This window comes from Stenella coeruleoalba (genome assembly GCF_951394435.1).
Source record: "Stenella coeruleoalba genome assembly, chromosome: 11".
NCBI lineage: Eukaryota > Metazoa > Chordata > Mammalia > Artiodactyla > Delphinidae > Stenella > Stenella coeruleoalba.
In genome coordinates this window covers 3,447,728-3,463,433 of record NC_137157.1, presented here as the reverse complement: position 1 = coordinate 3,463,433, position 15,706 = coordinate 3,447,728, and the positions used below count along the sequence as shown (strand labels likewise).

The following is a 15,706-nucleotide window of genomic DNA, read 5'->3' as shown; positions in this document are numbered from 1 at the left end:
CCTCACCGGTGGGGGCTCATCCCTGGACTGAGGATAATTTGTCCATTGGCCGATTTTCTTTTCCTTCATCACTGGTTTTCTGGGTGACCGGCAAACTTCTCACACAGCCTGATCCCCGGGAGTTTGACTCGAGGGGCCGCAGGGCGCTGTCTGGAAGCTGCTGGCCCCTGGCCCGAGGGCAGCCGCCTCTGGGTGCCTGGCTGGTCTGGCCGTCCCAGAGTGCGTGTCACCGACCCCTGGCAGCTGGCCGAGCCCAGGCTGGGCCTCCTCAGCGCACATGGGGACCGTGGCCCCTGTGATTTGGAGAGCAGCTTTCCTGAGCGGGGTCCGCGGCCCTGGTGGGAACCAGGCGTGAGCGGGCCCTGTCTTCTGGAAGCTCGTGTTTTGTCAGCGGGCGTGCAGCGGGGGGGGGAGGGTGGGCTTCCTGTGGTCCCCTTCTGGCCAGGTACGGCCGCCGGGCTCTCCGTTGTGGGCACAGCTGCCCGAATCCTCCCTGTTGTCAGTGAAGAAGCCCAGAGCCATGCAGGCCCCACCACACCAGCTGTGGGGCCCTGCCCGAGTGGACGCCAGATCTGGTGGCCTGGGGTCTGGGCTCCTCCCCGAGCACCTGAGCTCGGTCTTCCTTCCAGCCGTGGCCGCGAGCCCTCGCCTTCCCCCTCCTTGTGTTATTAATGCTTTATAATAGAACAGGGATGGCGCGTTTGCTCCTGGCACGAAAGAATAAGCGATTGGCACTGCCTGCTAAGAGCCAGCCATCCAGCCAGGCAGGGCTGGAGCTGCAGAGCCTGGGGGGGAGCGCCCTGCTTGGGTGCTTGCTGTGTTCCCTGCAGAGGTGGTGGCGGTCCTCCCGCCATTGGGCTCCGTGCGGGCCAGGGCCTCGCTTGGTGTGTCTCCTGATGCAGCCCATCAGCATCTGCCTGTCGGGACACCGCGGGGCTCACGGGCGCTGTCCTAGGAAGGGGGTGTCTCCACGTCAGAGTGGATCCAGCGGGCCGGCGAGGGCCGAGGGGAGCACCTGAGGGAGGGGCGAGCACGGGGGCCGTGCGTACAAATGGCTGTCACGCTCGCTCACCCCCCTACCCCACCCCACCCCCACCCCCGGGGCTCTCTCTCCGTGGTGGTGGGACCGAGCCAGCCTCCCACCCTGGATATGCTGTCCTTCACTTAACCTCTGCCCCTGAGGGGCACTCGGTCACTCCCATGAGCCTCGTGCCCACATGGCCCGCGTCACCCCGGGTGTGCGGGCAGGGTCGTGCCTCTGTCACCAGCACCCTCCCACAAGCGTGCAGTGTCCCCCGTCGCCACCCGCGGGGCCTGCGTGCCACGCCCTTGCCCACCTGCACAGGGTGTCCCCAGGTGTTTCTGTTCTGCGAACCTGAGGGGTGAAGAGTGGCTTTTCCCACGAGGGAGGTTGGTCACTTTGCCTGTGTTTGGGCTTCATTGTTTTTATTTACTTTTAGTTGTGGTAACGTGCGCGTAACACGGAACTGAGCGCTGTGACCGTTTCTAAGTGTCCAGCTCGGCGGCATGAGGCACGTTCACGTTGTCGTGCGGCCACCCCACCACCCATCTGCAGACCTTCTTCATCTTCCCAAACTGAAACTCAGTCCCCACTGAACAGCAGCTCCACAGCTGCCCCTCCACGCCGCCCCCGCCCCGTCTGCTTTCCGTCTGTGACCCGACTCTCCAGCTCTGGCCTCAGTGAGCCCCGCGGTGTTTGTCCCTGCGACTGGCCTGTCTCAGCACCGTGTCCTCAGGGGCCATCGTGCTGTAGCGTCAGGCTTCATCCTTATGTCCTTTTCTGTGGGCAACCTGTCTGTGTCCTGGGGCAAAGGAGGCGAGCGGACCCAGTGGTTGAGGGTAGAATCCGGGTCCCGTGGTGGGGGAGGGGAATGGGGGGAGGGAGGGGGTCCTGGACAGGCAGACGGGCTCGAGGGGCCGCAGCGGTGGAGGTTGGGTGATGTCCAGGGCAGGGTGTGGCTGTGGTCGGGGGAGGACCGTTGAAGAGAACGATGAGGGGTCTGAGGCCAGGGTCCCCCGAGTGGTTGGTGACAGGCCAGTAAGGAGAGGGGCAAGGAGGCGAGGACCAGAGCCCTAGAGCTGGGGCAGAGGCAGAGACCCCACGCACGTGGAGGTGCAGCGGGCCTCGCCTCCAGGAGCCGGGGGTAGAAGCCGGTCCCTCCGCGGAGAGACGCGGTTCTAGGGAAGCTGGGGGAAGAGGCAGCCAGGCCACCTCCCTGGTTTTGTGGCGGCCGTGCTGCAGCCTTGGGGGTCCCGAGTCCAGGCTCCCGACCCCAAGTTTAGCGTTGCTCTCGGCAAGTCTGTAAAGGGGTCAGCTGGAGGAACCCAAGGGGCTCACGGAGGGGTGTGGAGCCCAGGATTTCAGGGCACTCCCCCCGGCGCCTGCCATCTGCATTGGGGTGCCCCCTCCAGCTGTCTGGCTCCCCAGAGCTGGTGGTCCTCACCGTCCCTGCCGTCCTGTGGGCGCCCAGCTGAGCTGCTGCAGCTTCGACACTGAGTCCGGCCAAAGCCACGAGGGTCCCAGGCTGTCTTGGACCCGGGGGCCCCTGTAGGAGCTCTTCAAGCTCTAGGGCAAGTTTCAGGTGAGCTTAATTCCAGCAGCTTAGAGACTAACACGCGTCACAGCCTTCCGAGGACGTGGATTCACGTGTTCAGACGGGGCTGCAAACCGCGGGGCGCCCTGCCTGCTTTGGTGGGAACTTGCTGACGTGATGGAGTCCAGTGTTCTGCTTCCGAGTCAGTGCAGAGCCGCCTTTCCAGGCCAGCCTCTGCCCTCTGCTCCGGGGCCACCATCTTGGGCGCCGAGGTTGGGGATGGGCCGGGGAGGGACACATTCATCTGCGGGGACCAATGGGCGAGCCTGGGCCATCCTCCCCACGCAGAGCAGGGGGCGTACCCTGCCTTTCGCCTACCGCCCAGTCTCCCCATACCTGCCCCTGCCAGGCCCACGGGGCGGGCAGGTAAACATGGCCTGGTCCCTGCCCTCTGGGACCTCATGCCCCGGTAGCCAGAGCAGCTGAAAGTGCAGGAGGCCACGTGCCAGGACAGGGCAGCCGTGGGCTAGAGGGTCTCACCGGCCCCCGTTGTTCCCCAGTGTGAGCTGCTGCTTCCTGGGGTGTGACCTCCGAGCAGATGACCTGTGCCTGGAGCCGTCACCGGGGCTGTCACGGACCCTGTCCATGCCGGGCGTCCCCTTCCTCACCCTGCCTTGGGGGTGTGGTCATGGAGACCAAAACTGGGGAGTCAGATCCCCCCGTCGCACGGCAGGGCTGCCCTCACCAGGTCAGCGGTGGGGTGGGCGTGAGCCGGCAGTCCCGCTGCGCCCCGGGCAGGCCTGGCTGTACCGACGTGCGCACCCCTTTCCAGCGGGCAGCGGTGACCTGAAACCGGAGCCTACCCTGGGCCTGGTGGGATGGCGGGTGGTGGCTTTAATTAGCCTCTGTGGGAAAGGACAGACCCCTGTTTGGAGTTCGCTCACCTCAGAGCCTGGCAGGTGGACGCACCCTGCCCCACCTCCCCGGAGTCCTGTTGCTGCCCCTCCCAGGGCAGCAGGGCGACAGGCCCTGTGGCCAGGCCACCCTCCTCCTGGGAGGTCGCCACGCGGGCCGGGGCAGGTTTCGCTGGTTTCCTTCCCTCTGCAGCCTGAGAGCTGTGTTGTGACCGTCAAGAGGCTTAGCGTCACGCTTCCGGTTTTGCCTTTACTGTTGCTGGAAGTCGGCCTTACCGGGGCTCTGAGGATGTCCCTGTTGTCTGAAATGTCCCTTCCACCGACAGGCGAAGCCGAGGTGAACTGATGCGAGTTCTAAGGCAGAGCCAGTGTCTTCCTAGGCTGGTGGCCCTGTGGACCAGCCCTTCTAGACCACGGGGTCCTTGGGGGGTACCCCTTAGAGAACTGGTCGATGTGGACCCAGGATGCTTCCGGGAGGCTCCTCTGAGCTCTTGGTGTTTTCCTTCTAGGCTGGGCCAGGGACCCTCATCATGGCTGCAGGAGTCCAGGACTTTAACCGGACAGAGTTTGATCGCTTAAATGAGATCAAAGGTCACCTGGAAATCGCCTTACTGGAAAAACACTTCTTACGTGAGTACCAGTGGGGGAGGGAGGGGCAGAGGGGACGCTGTCCTGCAGGAGTGCAGCTGGGTCACAACAGGTGTCACCAGGCTAGCAGTGGGGACGGGTGTGGACGTCCCCACATGGCCTTTTGCGTCCTGAGTCTGCATCTCCCTTTGCTGCTCCACAAAGCTCAGCGCTCCTGTCTGGATGGCTACGACGCCTTTACTCTGAGACGGACGAGAGCGTCACTGGGGAAGGAATACGACGCCCCTGGAAACTCTCTTTATTTTAGTGAATCTGGTGCATGGCCATGCTTAACTCAGCATGTAATAGAGCTTTTTGGAGGAATCTGAAATTTTCTGTTCCGTGTAGTTTGCACATCAAGGAGGGGGTGTGGGAGGGGGCACAGTGGGGTTTCATTGTCTGTTGGCCGCGGGCATGGCTACCTTGGCATTTGGCATTTGTGTTGCTTAACTGTCGGCCCTCCTGCTGGGGGTGTTGGCCTCTGGGTAGTGATGATGGTAGAGATGGTTCTGGAAGGGCCTGCGGGGCTCCTCCCGGAGATGATCTCATTTGGTGAGTTGCCTTTACTCCTCTCACCACCCCTCTGTCCTGCCTTGCAGACGAGGAAACGGAGGCACCAGGGCTAAGAGAAGTGATCCTACTGGTAGGTTAAGTCTTCTGACTAGTAGGGGTTTGGACCAGGCAGACTGGCCCTGAAGCCCACGCATGTGACACAGTGTTTTCACAGCTGACAGCAGGGTGTGGGCGATGCTATTAGGGGAACAATACAGGGAGAAAGAAGCAGCTTCGCCCCTGTGTGCCCAGAGCCAGTCACGTCTGGGCCACGAGGAGAGGCCCAGGGCAAGGCACCTCCCTTGGGCGTTGTGCCCAGCTGGGGCCTCCCTCTGATACCTGGGACCAGGCAACTGGCACCCTGGCTTGCCCACAGGCACCCGCCCTCTGTCCCCACCTGAGTCCTCTCCCTCTTTCGTCTAGTGTCTCCCTCGTTTATGTGACAAGTGTCATCTGAGCTCTAGCCGTGGGCACCCCGGCTGTGCCCCCCATGCAGCACGCGGGGCCCGTTGCCTGCAAACGCAGGCGGGGCGTCAGCGCCGCGGGGGGACGCCTTGGGGGCCTGCCTTCTCCTCCCAGAAGTGGGCGGCGTGGCTCTCACTACATTTCTGTGCGCTCTCCAGCCACCACGTGCTGCAGCCCCGTCTCCCCCCAGGCCCCTCTTGCTGGTCCGTACCTCCCTGGGCGAGCGTGCGTGTGCCCGTCTGCACCCCGCCGGCCAGCGCTCGCCCGCAGGGTCCGAGCATCGAGGTTCTGAGGATGGCACTGTGGAGTGACTCAGTCTCCCCGCGAGTCTGAGGTTGCGGCTGACCTGGCTGGGGAGACGGGGCCGGGCTGGGTCTGCTGGGACCGCCCGCAGTGCGGGCCCTGCCTCGTCAGGCCCTGGTGCCTGTGGCCTCGGCCTTTGCCGAGCTCCCGCGGGGCGGCTCTGCGTGAACGGTGGGGCAGCCCGGGTGGTCTCGCCAGTGCTGAGCGGGCCCCGCTGGGTGGAGGCTGTGCTGGGCAGCAGAGCTGGACGGCCCTGCTCGAGGCAGCAGTGGGTGGAGCCTTGTGAAAGTGCCTTTGGTGGGTCACGCGGAGGATATTGGTGGTTTCACGGGGTTCGAGGAACCCGCAGAGTCAGGGGCTCTCAACGAAAGGGGAAGGGTCTGTGAGAGCATCCAACAGGGAGCGCCCCGCCCCCGGCCGGGGAGGGGCAGTGTGAGGCTTCCAGGAGAAGGGGTAATGGGCGGGGCGGGCGAGGAGCAAGTGTCCACCAGGCAGCCGGGTGGGCAGGACAGCTGCGACCCACAGGGATGCCTGTCTGGGGCCACCCTGCTCTGTGTTGAAAAAAGGAAAAGAAAAGAGGCCGCTGGCTCCGGATCAGCGTCGCTGGCGTCCTTGGACTGGTCCTCGTGGTCTGCCCTCCGTGTTTTACCAGAAGAGTAAAACGGTGGGTAGCTCGTGTTGTAAAGTGCAGAGTTCCACTTTGGCAGCTCGGGGCCGGATGGGGAAGGTAATAATTATGGGCATTTTCTTTTAGTTATGAGAAATTTTAGATGGATCAGAAATAGAGGACGTGGTGTAACGCGCCTCTCACGCACCTGCCATAGGTTTCAGCAAGAATCGGCTCGCGGCCAGGCTGGTTCCCTCCAAGCCCCCACCTACAGCCCCTCTCCCCCAGGTCTTTTGAAGCAAATCCCAGCCAGCATCCTGTCATTTGACCCATAAATATTTTAGTAGATAGCTCATCATGGGTTTTTGTTTTTTTTGGCCGTGCCGCGTGGCTTGCGGGATCTTAGTTCCCCGACCAGGGATCGAACCCGCGCCCCCCTGCAGTGGAAGCACAGAGTTCTAACCACTGGACTGCCAGGGAAGTCCCTCATTCTGTTTGAAAAACAAAAGTCCTGAGTCCAGTATTACAAGTAAAAAAATCACGTTTTTCTTGAATATCATCAGATACCCAGCTTAAGCTCCGATTTCCCCAGTTGTCTGGTCATTTTTTGGGCAACTCTGGAATCAAACAAGGTCCATAGATTGTGACTGGTAGATGTACTTCTCCTGTCTTTTACTCTGCCCGTTCTCCCTGCATCTGTTTTTGCTCTTTGTTGAGGAAACCAGGCCGTCTGTGGGTGGGGTCTCCACCCTGGACCTTGCTGAGCGCATCCCCGTGGTCCCGACACATGAGCCAGCGTGTCCCCCGTCCCTTGGTGCTGGTGGGGTGGGGGGGATCTTTGGGAGGACTCCCTCCCCTGTGGTGGTGGTGGAGGAGCGTGCTTTCCTGAGGCCGTTTCTTTTGTCCTGTATCAGGACCTGGGTCATTGTGGCTTCCATCCATCATCTCATTAGAGGTTGCAAATGGTAATGTTCGACTTCTGGCATTCTTTCTCCATTTATTAACCCAAGATATTTCTGAAAACTTAACTATTTGGTTGCCCCAAGACGTAGTTCATGTAGGAAAGACAGGAGACATGCTTGAATTCTTCCTTGATATTTCCAGCTTTCAGAATAACGAGTTGGTTCTCTGCTTAGAGCATCCTCCAGAGGGTGAGGGTGTTAGGCTTTGGCGGGGGGGTTTTGGTGTCATCATGAGATCATGGATTTAAACATAGTTCAATGAGTCTTAATCGCCATGGTTATCATCTCATTGGTGCTCAGACAGACCCACCTCTGGTCTGCGTTTGTTGTTTCCTCAGGATGAAACTCAGGTCAGAGTGTCACAGGTATGACGCTGTGTCCACAGTGCATCTGGCCAGGAGGTCTGTGATGTCATTTTGTCCCCATATGCATGTTGTAGAGCGTTTGTTGTTGTTTTTTTTAATTAATACTGTAAAGCAACTATATTCCAATAAAAGTTAATTTTAAAAAAAATTAAATTAATTTTTGTAATTATCTAAAATTGTTTCCATGGTTCCAAAGTCAGGGTATTTTCAGAGGAATCAGGTTTCTCTCCCTGTAACCCTCATTCCTTCTCTTCCCCTGTAGATAACCGGTTGTCTTTTAATTGTACAGCCTCTCCTTCCATTGACTTTTTATAGAAGCACATATGGATATGTGGCCTGCCACCCCCGTTAGATAAATGTCTGTGTGTTTTCACTTTCTCCACACCGACATCACATCCTGGAGGTCCCTCCAAAATGGTTCTCAGAGCTGTCCCCTGTTCCGTGTTCCATCTGCATCTGCCCTGTGGCTGTAGGGTGTGGGTAACCTGCCTGCTCCCTGTTCCCTGTTACATAGTTACAGGTGGTTCTCGGCAGGCGGTCTGTGCCTTGAGTGCACGGGCCACACTTACTTCTATACCCTGAGGATCTAGCGTGATGCCCTGGGTCTAATAGGAGCTCAGCGCTTGGAGGGATGCCTTGCAGGGAAACCTGGTCAGAGCTGGAGTTTGCACGGAGACTGTCCCTCCCTGCACTCTCGCTTCCGTCTCAGTACCCAGGGGAGTACAGTGTGGAGGAAAGGATGTCGTCCCCCCTTGGGAGCCACAGAGATGTTTTGGTCGCCGCTGAACCTGCATCTTGTGCTAGGGTGGCCAGCCCTGGTCTGCAGGGGGCCGCGGGGATGGGGAGCTTTGCTCTGGAGTTGGGACCCAGGCTTCTGGTTCCTCACTCAGCCCCGAGTGATCAGGTAGCCGTGGACGTGTCACCATTCAGGGCCTGGTTGCCCCCATCCGTAAACACTAAGTGGTCAGTGTTAAAGTCCCATTTAATTACCTGTAGTACTTTTTCTCCAGAAGCAGACTGTTATTCTTCTCGGAGAGGAGGAAATAGCCCAGGTTCACAGCGGCTTTTTTCGGTTATTAAATATTGAAGAGTACAAATGTTCCCGAGAGAAGATGGCAGAGGATGAAGAATGGGAAATTGAAGTGCGTCCCGGCTCGGGACTGGGGGCAGGATCCTAAATTTGTTAAAGAAGCACATAAATAAATGAAAAGCGTCGTCCATTTTCATTTGGCCCGAAATGCATTTCGGTTGTTACTGCTTTCTGAGCACAAGCACACGCTCCCCCGTAGTTTCTGAGCAGGAGTGTGCATGTATCGATCCCCCGCTGGGCGCAGGCTCTGGGAAGGGAGATTGGCCAGCACTGTAAGCGCACACACAGGCTCTTCCCGAAAGTGACCTGGCACGGAATGTGGAGCTTAGAGGGAAAGGGCTTATGGGGTGTCAGGGGTCCGGGGCCTCCTGGGTGCTGGGCTAAGCCCGAGGGTCCCTGACCCGTGTGCAGGTTCTGTGTTGCCGAGCAGTTTCTTCTTCCCCACTTGACGTGAGGCCTGTGGACTCCTCTCTGGATGGGCGTGCTGGAGGGTGGTCCCCTCGGCCACACCCTGGGGGCTTGAGCCCTCGGGACAGGGATCCATCATCTCTGAGCCACCGACACAGGTGCCAGACACACTGTGGTGGTTCCTGGGGAGGGTGCCTCTGGGAAAGGGGCCCTTTGCTCCTGAGCCCCTCTGCTCCCGGGAGCTCCCCTTCCTGCCCCAACACGCGGTGGGTCAGTGTGGCCGGCTGTGACCCCCCTGGGAGGGCTTCCTGGAGAAGGTGGCCAGGGAGGTGGCAGGAGGGTGGCCGTCTGCCTCCTGTGGCCTGAGGGCCTCCCTCTGGATGCCAAGGCTGAACAGAGGGGCCTGGAGGGAAGGAAGTTTCTGGGCGCCAGTCTGGGTGATTCAGGCTGAGGACGCCCTTTCTCACCACTGAAAACAGCAGCGCGGGAGCTGCCCGCTGCTGGAGGTGTCTGATGGGGCAGCCACCCAAAGCCGGCCGGGGGTGGGTTAGGTGTGGCATTGATCGGATACCTCCGGACCCGCCCCTTTAGGCCCGGGCCTGCAGATGTCCCTCTGGGGGTCTGGCTTTTAAAAAAATATATAAATTTATTTATTTATTTTTGGCTGCGTTGGGTCTTTGTTGCTGTGCGCGGGCTTTTCTCTAGTTGCGGCGAGCGGGGGCTACTCTTCGTTGCGGTGCGCGGGCTTCTCATGGCGGTGGCTTCTCTTGTTGCGGAGCACGGGCTCTAGGCGCATGGGCTTCAGTAGTTGTGGCACGTGGGCTCAGTAGTTGTGGCTCACGGGCTCTTGAGTGCAGGCTCAGTAGTCGTGGTGCACGGGCTTAGTTGCTCCACGGCACATGGAATCTTCCCAGACCAGGGCTCAAACCCGTCTTCCCTTCACTGGCAGGTGGATTCTTAACCACTGCGCCACCAGGGAAGTCCCGGTCTGGCTTCTTAAAAAAACTCTGCTCCTCCTGTGTATTCGGTGAGGTTGAGCTGAGAGGATAAACTCCCAGTGCCAGAGGCTGGGTCGGACGGTTCTGACCCTGTAGTGATGCGCCTGTCGAGTGGTTTCTGCCCTTTCGTGAGGACTGCAAATGGGTGACCCAGACAGACGGGAAGGGAGCAAACAGATCAGATAACCGGCAGATGAAGACAGAGATGAGACTGCATGTCCATATCATAGAGGACTTATCTGGGAGAAAAATGAAGTTGGCCCCGAAGAAAACGGCATGTCTGACCCACTGCGCTGGCTCTGAATTGCATATTTCTAGGTCAGTCCTGCTGCCTGGTGGGAACCTGCTCCTTGCTTATCCCTGCAGATGTCCGGCCCTGCCTCCTCGCTGGACAGAGGCGAGCTGGCCCACCAGGCGGTCCTGGCTCAGCGCCCAGCAGGGCACGTCCCCTGCCTGGGCCCTGAGAGCTCGGGCACAGGGTGGAGCGGGCATGGGGGCTGGGCACACACATATTTCCTGGTTCGGTGCTGGCCAGGGCCCTGGAGCCCGGACCTTGGCTGTCAGAGCAGCAGGCCACCTCTTGCTGAAAGGCGGTCGTCGGTTCCTGAAAATCAGCTGTTCTGGGTGGAAACTCTGGCTGGGATCCTGTTCCTTCTTATTTTACACGGGGAACGTTTTAATGCACTGCTTCTTCACCCCAGACCCCCAGTCAGTTTCCTAAAATGTGTGTGAAAGGCAGTGGCGTGCCAGCAGCCAGGCTGCAGCCTGCCGTGCGGGTGCATAAGAGCTTAAAGCGGCGCTGCCTCCTGGTGGCCAGGCCATCAGCGTGGTGGGCGATGGTTTGTTCATCGTTCCATAAACCCTACCTCTGCATCCAGCAGCAAGTAACGCAGCGGTGAGTAAACGCTGGGAAAATTGCAAACGGAAGTTTACCACGAAAGCACGGCCTTTCCCGTGATGAACTGTTTTCCTCGCGGGGAGAGGGTGCAGGAAGGGAGGGGGCTGACTTGGCTGTTTCTTTACTGGTTGCTGCAAGCATGCCCTCGGTTCAGGACCCGATACCTGGCGCTTTGGGAGGGCGTGGCTCTGCCTTCTAGAAAGGTCCGAGGTCACGGGGCGGGGGGATCCCGACTTAGCCGGGAGGCCGGGAGAGTTCAGTCTGGGGAGAGTTGAGGAGAGAGGCGAAGGGCAGAGCCTAGGACCACGGGGTGGGGCCTCCAGGTGTGCAGCCTGCCGCCTGGCCAGGACCCAGAAGCAGCTTTGCGAGTGGTCCCTGCATTTGCGCACCTGGCCGGTGGGAAGGAGTTTTATTTAAGGATTATCACTTGATTTTTATTTTTGGCTGTGGCTCGGCCTGTTGAGTTGTGTGCCAAGAGGACTCTTGCTTGAGAGTTCTACTTTTACAGGTTTAAAAATAGCCTCAGAGCTGTGTTCCTTCCTCCTGGTGGCTTCCCTGGGAGCTGGGCTATGGCCCTGCTGCCTGGGCATGGGTGGGCACGAGCCCAGGCGTCCCCTCTGTCTCCCTGAGCCAGTCAGGGTGGCCGTGGGCCGATAGGGGTGCACCTGGAATCGCTGGTCAGGTGCCGTCCCTGCCCTTTTCCTTGTAGGCTTGGGGAGGCATGAAGGCTGGCCCGCGTGGGTGGGCCGGCCATCCTGGCGGGTGAGTGCTGCAAGAAACGCTTTGCCGCACGGAGCTGCTCTCCTGTGTGCGGGGCTCCACGCCTGTAACTCATTTTGCCTCTCCCTTTGAAAGCGCTGGTTTCTCAGCACGCCGGTTGGGGTCCCTGAAAACTCCTGTTAGGGTATGCTCTGGGCTGTGTGAAGGGGGCACTTTGGATACAGAAGCCAAGCTTTAGAAAGTCACGTTGGACACCTGTGTGAGGGTCCCTCTGGGCTCCCAGAGCACCCCGGGCCTCCCCCTTCTCCCTGTTACCCTCTGCTGCCTGCCTGCTCTGTGGGAGGTGGGTGGGGGCAGGCTGCGCCCCCGCGGAGCTGGCCCTGGTTTCCCTTCGGGGCCGTGCGCCTGGCTGCCGGGCTTCGCTCACGTGGGCGTCCTGCTGAGCGGGGGCCCAGCGAGGGAATTGACGAATTACGGTGCAGACGTCTCTCTCCCGGGCGTGCCCTCCCATCTTAGAAGGTTCGGGGGTTCTGAGTCCTGTCCTGGGCAGGTATTCTGGCTCCCCTGGCCTCCTGCAGGCTTCCTTCCCATCCCCTGGCCGGCCCCGGCCATCTGCCGGGTCAGCAGATGCCACAGAGCCGGCAGCAGGTCTTGAAAAGGAGAGCATCATCGGGCTGGGAGCTGTGCCCTGTGACCCAGGTGGACCCTGTTGGTGCCCAGGCCCTTCCCGCCTGGCCGGGCTGTGGCTTCTACTCCTGGGACCCCGGCCTGTGACTTAGCTGCCGGCAGGTATGAAGCTACCTTTCCTGGCCCACCTGCGTGGCTGCAGAGGTGCAGAGAGGCTCAGGAGAGTGGCCCGAGAGTGGGCCTGTGTCAGGACGCGCTTGCGGAAGGTCACGGGCTCGTGGCAGGTGTGACGCCAGGACGCTCTGTGCTGGCACTGCTCACTGTGAGAGTTTGGCCAAGGCAGTGGAAGCGTCGTCAGTGGGGGCATTCGGGGCACGGCCAGAGGCGAGGAGCAGAGAGGTGGGAGGGAGGGGGCCAGCCAGGACCCCCAGCGCTCCCCAGGGGCCACCTGACCTGCTAAAGGAGGACTCTTCTTACGGCCCGCGGGCTCTCTGGGGGCGGGAAGACCCTCTCTGGGCTTGGTGGAAAGAGAGGGGATGGTCCCCCCTCCCAGAGCCAGCTCAGCCTCCTTGGCCCAAGAGCATCGTCTCAGGGGGAGTGTGGTGGGCAGGGTCGTGGCTCCCCACAATGTCCTCATCCTATCCCCCAGAGCCTGTGACTGTGTCACCTTGTGGGGCCAGAGGGGCTTTGCAGACGTGGTTGAGTTAAGGATCTGAGATGCGGAGATGGGCCTGGGTTAATCCAGGTGGACCCAGTGTCGTCACAAGGGTCCTTGTGAGAGGGAGGCGGGGGGGGGGTGCGGTCAGAGAAGGAGGAGGAGAGTTGACAGTGGAATCAGAGGTCGGGGTGATGTCCCTGATGGTGAGGGGTCAGCGGCCACGGAATGTGGGTGCCTCTAGAGGCAGAAGGGGCCAGGAAGTGGACTCTCTCCTGGAGCCAGCCCTGCGCACCTGGACTCGAGCCGCTCGGGGCCCATTTCAGACTCTGACCTCCAGAGCTGTGAGAGGGCACGCTCTTCCGCTCCGTCTGTGGTCACATACTACAGCAGCAGTAGGAAATCAACATGGTGGGGGGGGCCCTGTGTGTGACGTTGCACCCCTGTCCCCACCTGCAGGAGACCCGCCCGGCCCCCGACTGACAGAGCAGGGGCACGAGGGGAGAGCCCTTTGCTGCCACAGGTGGTATCCGGGGCCGGCGGCCAGAAGGCCAGGCCACTGCGGAAGAGGCCACGAGCTGGGCTCTAAGCTTGGAGGGCAGCCCGAGGAGAGCCAGCTGCCATGGGCCCTGATGGCCCCTGGGGACAGGGGTCCCGCTGGGCGGCTGCCCAAGACAAGGCCGCCTTCTGAGTGAGCAGCTCAGCGCTTTCTGCCTGGCGGGAAGCTGGCCTCCTGTTTCTTCTCTATCCGAGAGGAGGAGGAAAATTGATTGCAGGGGTTTGTATCGTCTTTGTCCTGTGCGAGTAGCCAGCTGTGCTCTGCACTGCAGTTGACCTAAATATGTTGCCGGAGGGAGCAGACCCGTAATATCAACCGTCGTTGTGGGGTCTAATCATCGTTGCAGGCGTAAGGAGAGTTGCGTGGCCTCGGGGGAGCCATTGGCTCAGGGAAAGGCTTGTAGGAGAGCAATGATCAGAATGCTGATGGGTTTTATTTATTTAGCTGTCTTTGTGCCCCGAGGAGAGGGGGCACCTGGAAGAGGCGGGAAGGCTTCCTACGTTTGCTGTGAATTGGGACGAGTGGATTTGCCAGGCTGTACCCAAGCGTCCTCGTCTGCGGGGCCGCGTCCCCTCACTGGCTTGCGGCGGCGGGGGGGCGGCTGGGAGGAGGGAGGAGCCCGCTGGTCTCGGCCCCACAGAGCGCCCGCCCCCCCCCCCCCGGGAAGGCCCAGGAGAGCAAGGGGCAGCTTGAGGGGGGATGGTGCCCATGGGAAGGGCAGGGCTGAGGGGGCTTTGTCAGGAGCCCAGGTTAAGAGGACATGGCCCGAGGCCCCCTTGCCTCCAGGACTGGAGTCCCAGACACGCTTGCAAGCCGGCGAGGAGCATGCCGGGAACTTAGGGTGGGAGCTGCGTGTCCACACGTGTGCACAGCGGCCTGGCTGGCCGTCTCCACATGGGGGGAACCAGCTGCACTTGACCCCTCGCAGGTGAGTGGCGTGGGGAAGGGAGATCGGGGGCGTTGAGAAAGAAAACGTGGTTTCCTGCTGGTGATGCTGTGCGTGAGGAGGCATCTGGGGCTGCCTTGACCTTCGGGTCCACAGAGGTGACAGGAGTGTGTGTGGGTGTTGGGGATCAGAGGAGCGGATGGGAAGGCACCCGGCACCCCGACCTTGGCTCCCGGGAGCGAGGCTGCGGTGGCGGGAAGCCCCTCGCCTCTGTTTCCCCCCCGTGAAGCTCCCCGGCCTGCGAGTCCGCCCACGCCTGTCCTCGAGGGGCGGTGGGAGCCCCTGCCCAGCCGGCCGAGCCCGGGGCGGCTCCCCCGGGGACACACTCTCACTACTGCGGAGGGCCAGCCGCCGGAGCTCAGGGGGCAGGTCTCTGCGGGGGCTCCCCGGGAGCTTCACCCGAGCACCTGTTGTGAGCCAGGCCCTCCGTGGAGGCCTCCGAAGTGGGTCCCGCGGGAGGAGGCTAAGCAGTGCTCCGCGGGCGCTCAGGAGGGCAGGGGGTCTCCACGTGGCTCCAGGGCCCAGGCTCTCCCACTGCCGGTGGGAGCACGTCCTCTCAGAAGGGGGCCCCAGGGCCCCGCCTGCGTCAGGACAGGAGACCCGCCTCCCAAGGGTCCAGGGTCCAGCAGGACGCTGCCCCTGAGTGGCCCTGGCGTCAGTTCACGCAGGCGAGGTGCCTGGGGCACCACCAGATGCCCCCTCCGGGCAGGGTGTGGGTGCTCGGTCACGGCAGCGTCCCCGCTTTGACAGAGCCTGGTGCGTCCTACTTGCACAGCGAGCATTTGCTCACGGAGTCGTGTGCAGGCAGTGGCTTCTCCGCACGAGCAGGCTGACCTGGTGTGGGGCGGAGTGGAGGTCCCCGCGGGGGCTGGGGCTCCTGAGCGGATTACGTGTCAGGGCTCTGGACCCCCGATCGTCTGAGTGCCCCCCGCCACCTCCCAGCAGGTGCTCTGTGTGCAATTACATGACAGGTGGGGACTCTGAATGCCCTTGAGTCCTCAGGGCCAGGGTCCGCGCGAACCCCAGTGCGAGGCGGGGGGAGGCTGAGGCCCGAGGTTTGGGGCCCGCGGGCCTGGCGTGCAGGATGCAGACGGCCCTCAGATGCTGGTGGTGGCCACTCACCCTTGGCACTGTTTGCTGAATTCCCACCGTGGCCCTCCCCGCCCACTGGTGTCCTCTCTGCCTGGTTCTCGACCAGCCTGGTGCATGCGTCCTGCAGTTCACTTGCTGAGAACTTGCTGTGCTGTCCCCACTGCCCAGAGTCCATTCACCGCATCTGTCCTGGCTTCCCCTTGAGCCAGGCTGCGTCCTGGGCCGTCACAGACAGTAATCAGATGGGGTCCTCTCTCTGGGGCCTGAGTTGGGGCATCCTGCAGCTGAATGTGACTTAGGAATGTGGCGTGCTTACCGGGGGTCATGTTGGCTGAGCCCCTCCCTGTGGAGCTGTGTCACCAC

General features: G+C 61.2%; 1 protein-coding gene across 4 annotated transcripts in view; it reads left to right on the top strand.

Moving 5' to 3' along the window:
* Nucleotides 1-15,706, top strand: part of GRAMD4 (GRAM domain containing 4) — a 77,744-nt gene that overhangs the window by 35,039 nt on the left and 26,999 nt on the right. For all 4 annotated transcript variants that reach the window (XM_079937129.1, XM_079937132.1, XM_079937131.1 and 1 more), the window contains one exon: nucleotides 3,979-4,099. In XM_079937129.1, the coding sequence (XP_079793255.1) occupies nucleotides 3,979-4,099 (121 nt within the window). The remainder of the gene's footprint in view (nucleotides 1-3,978; nucleotides 4,100-15,706) is intronic.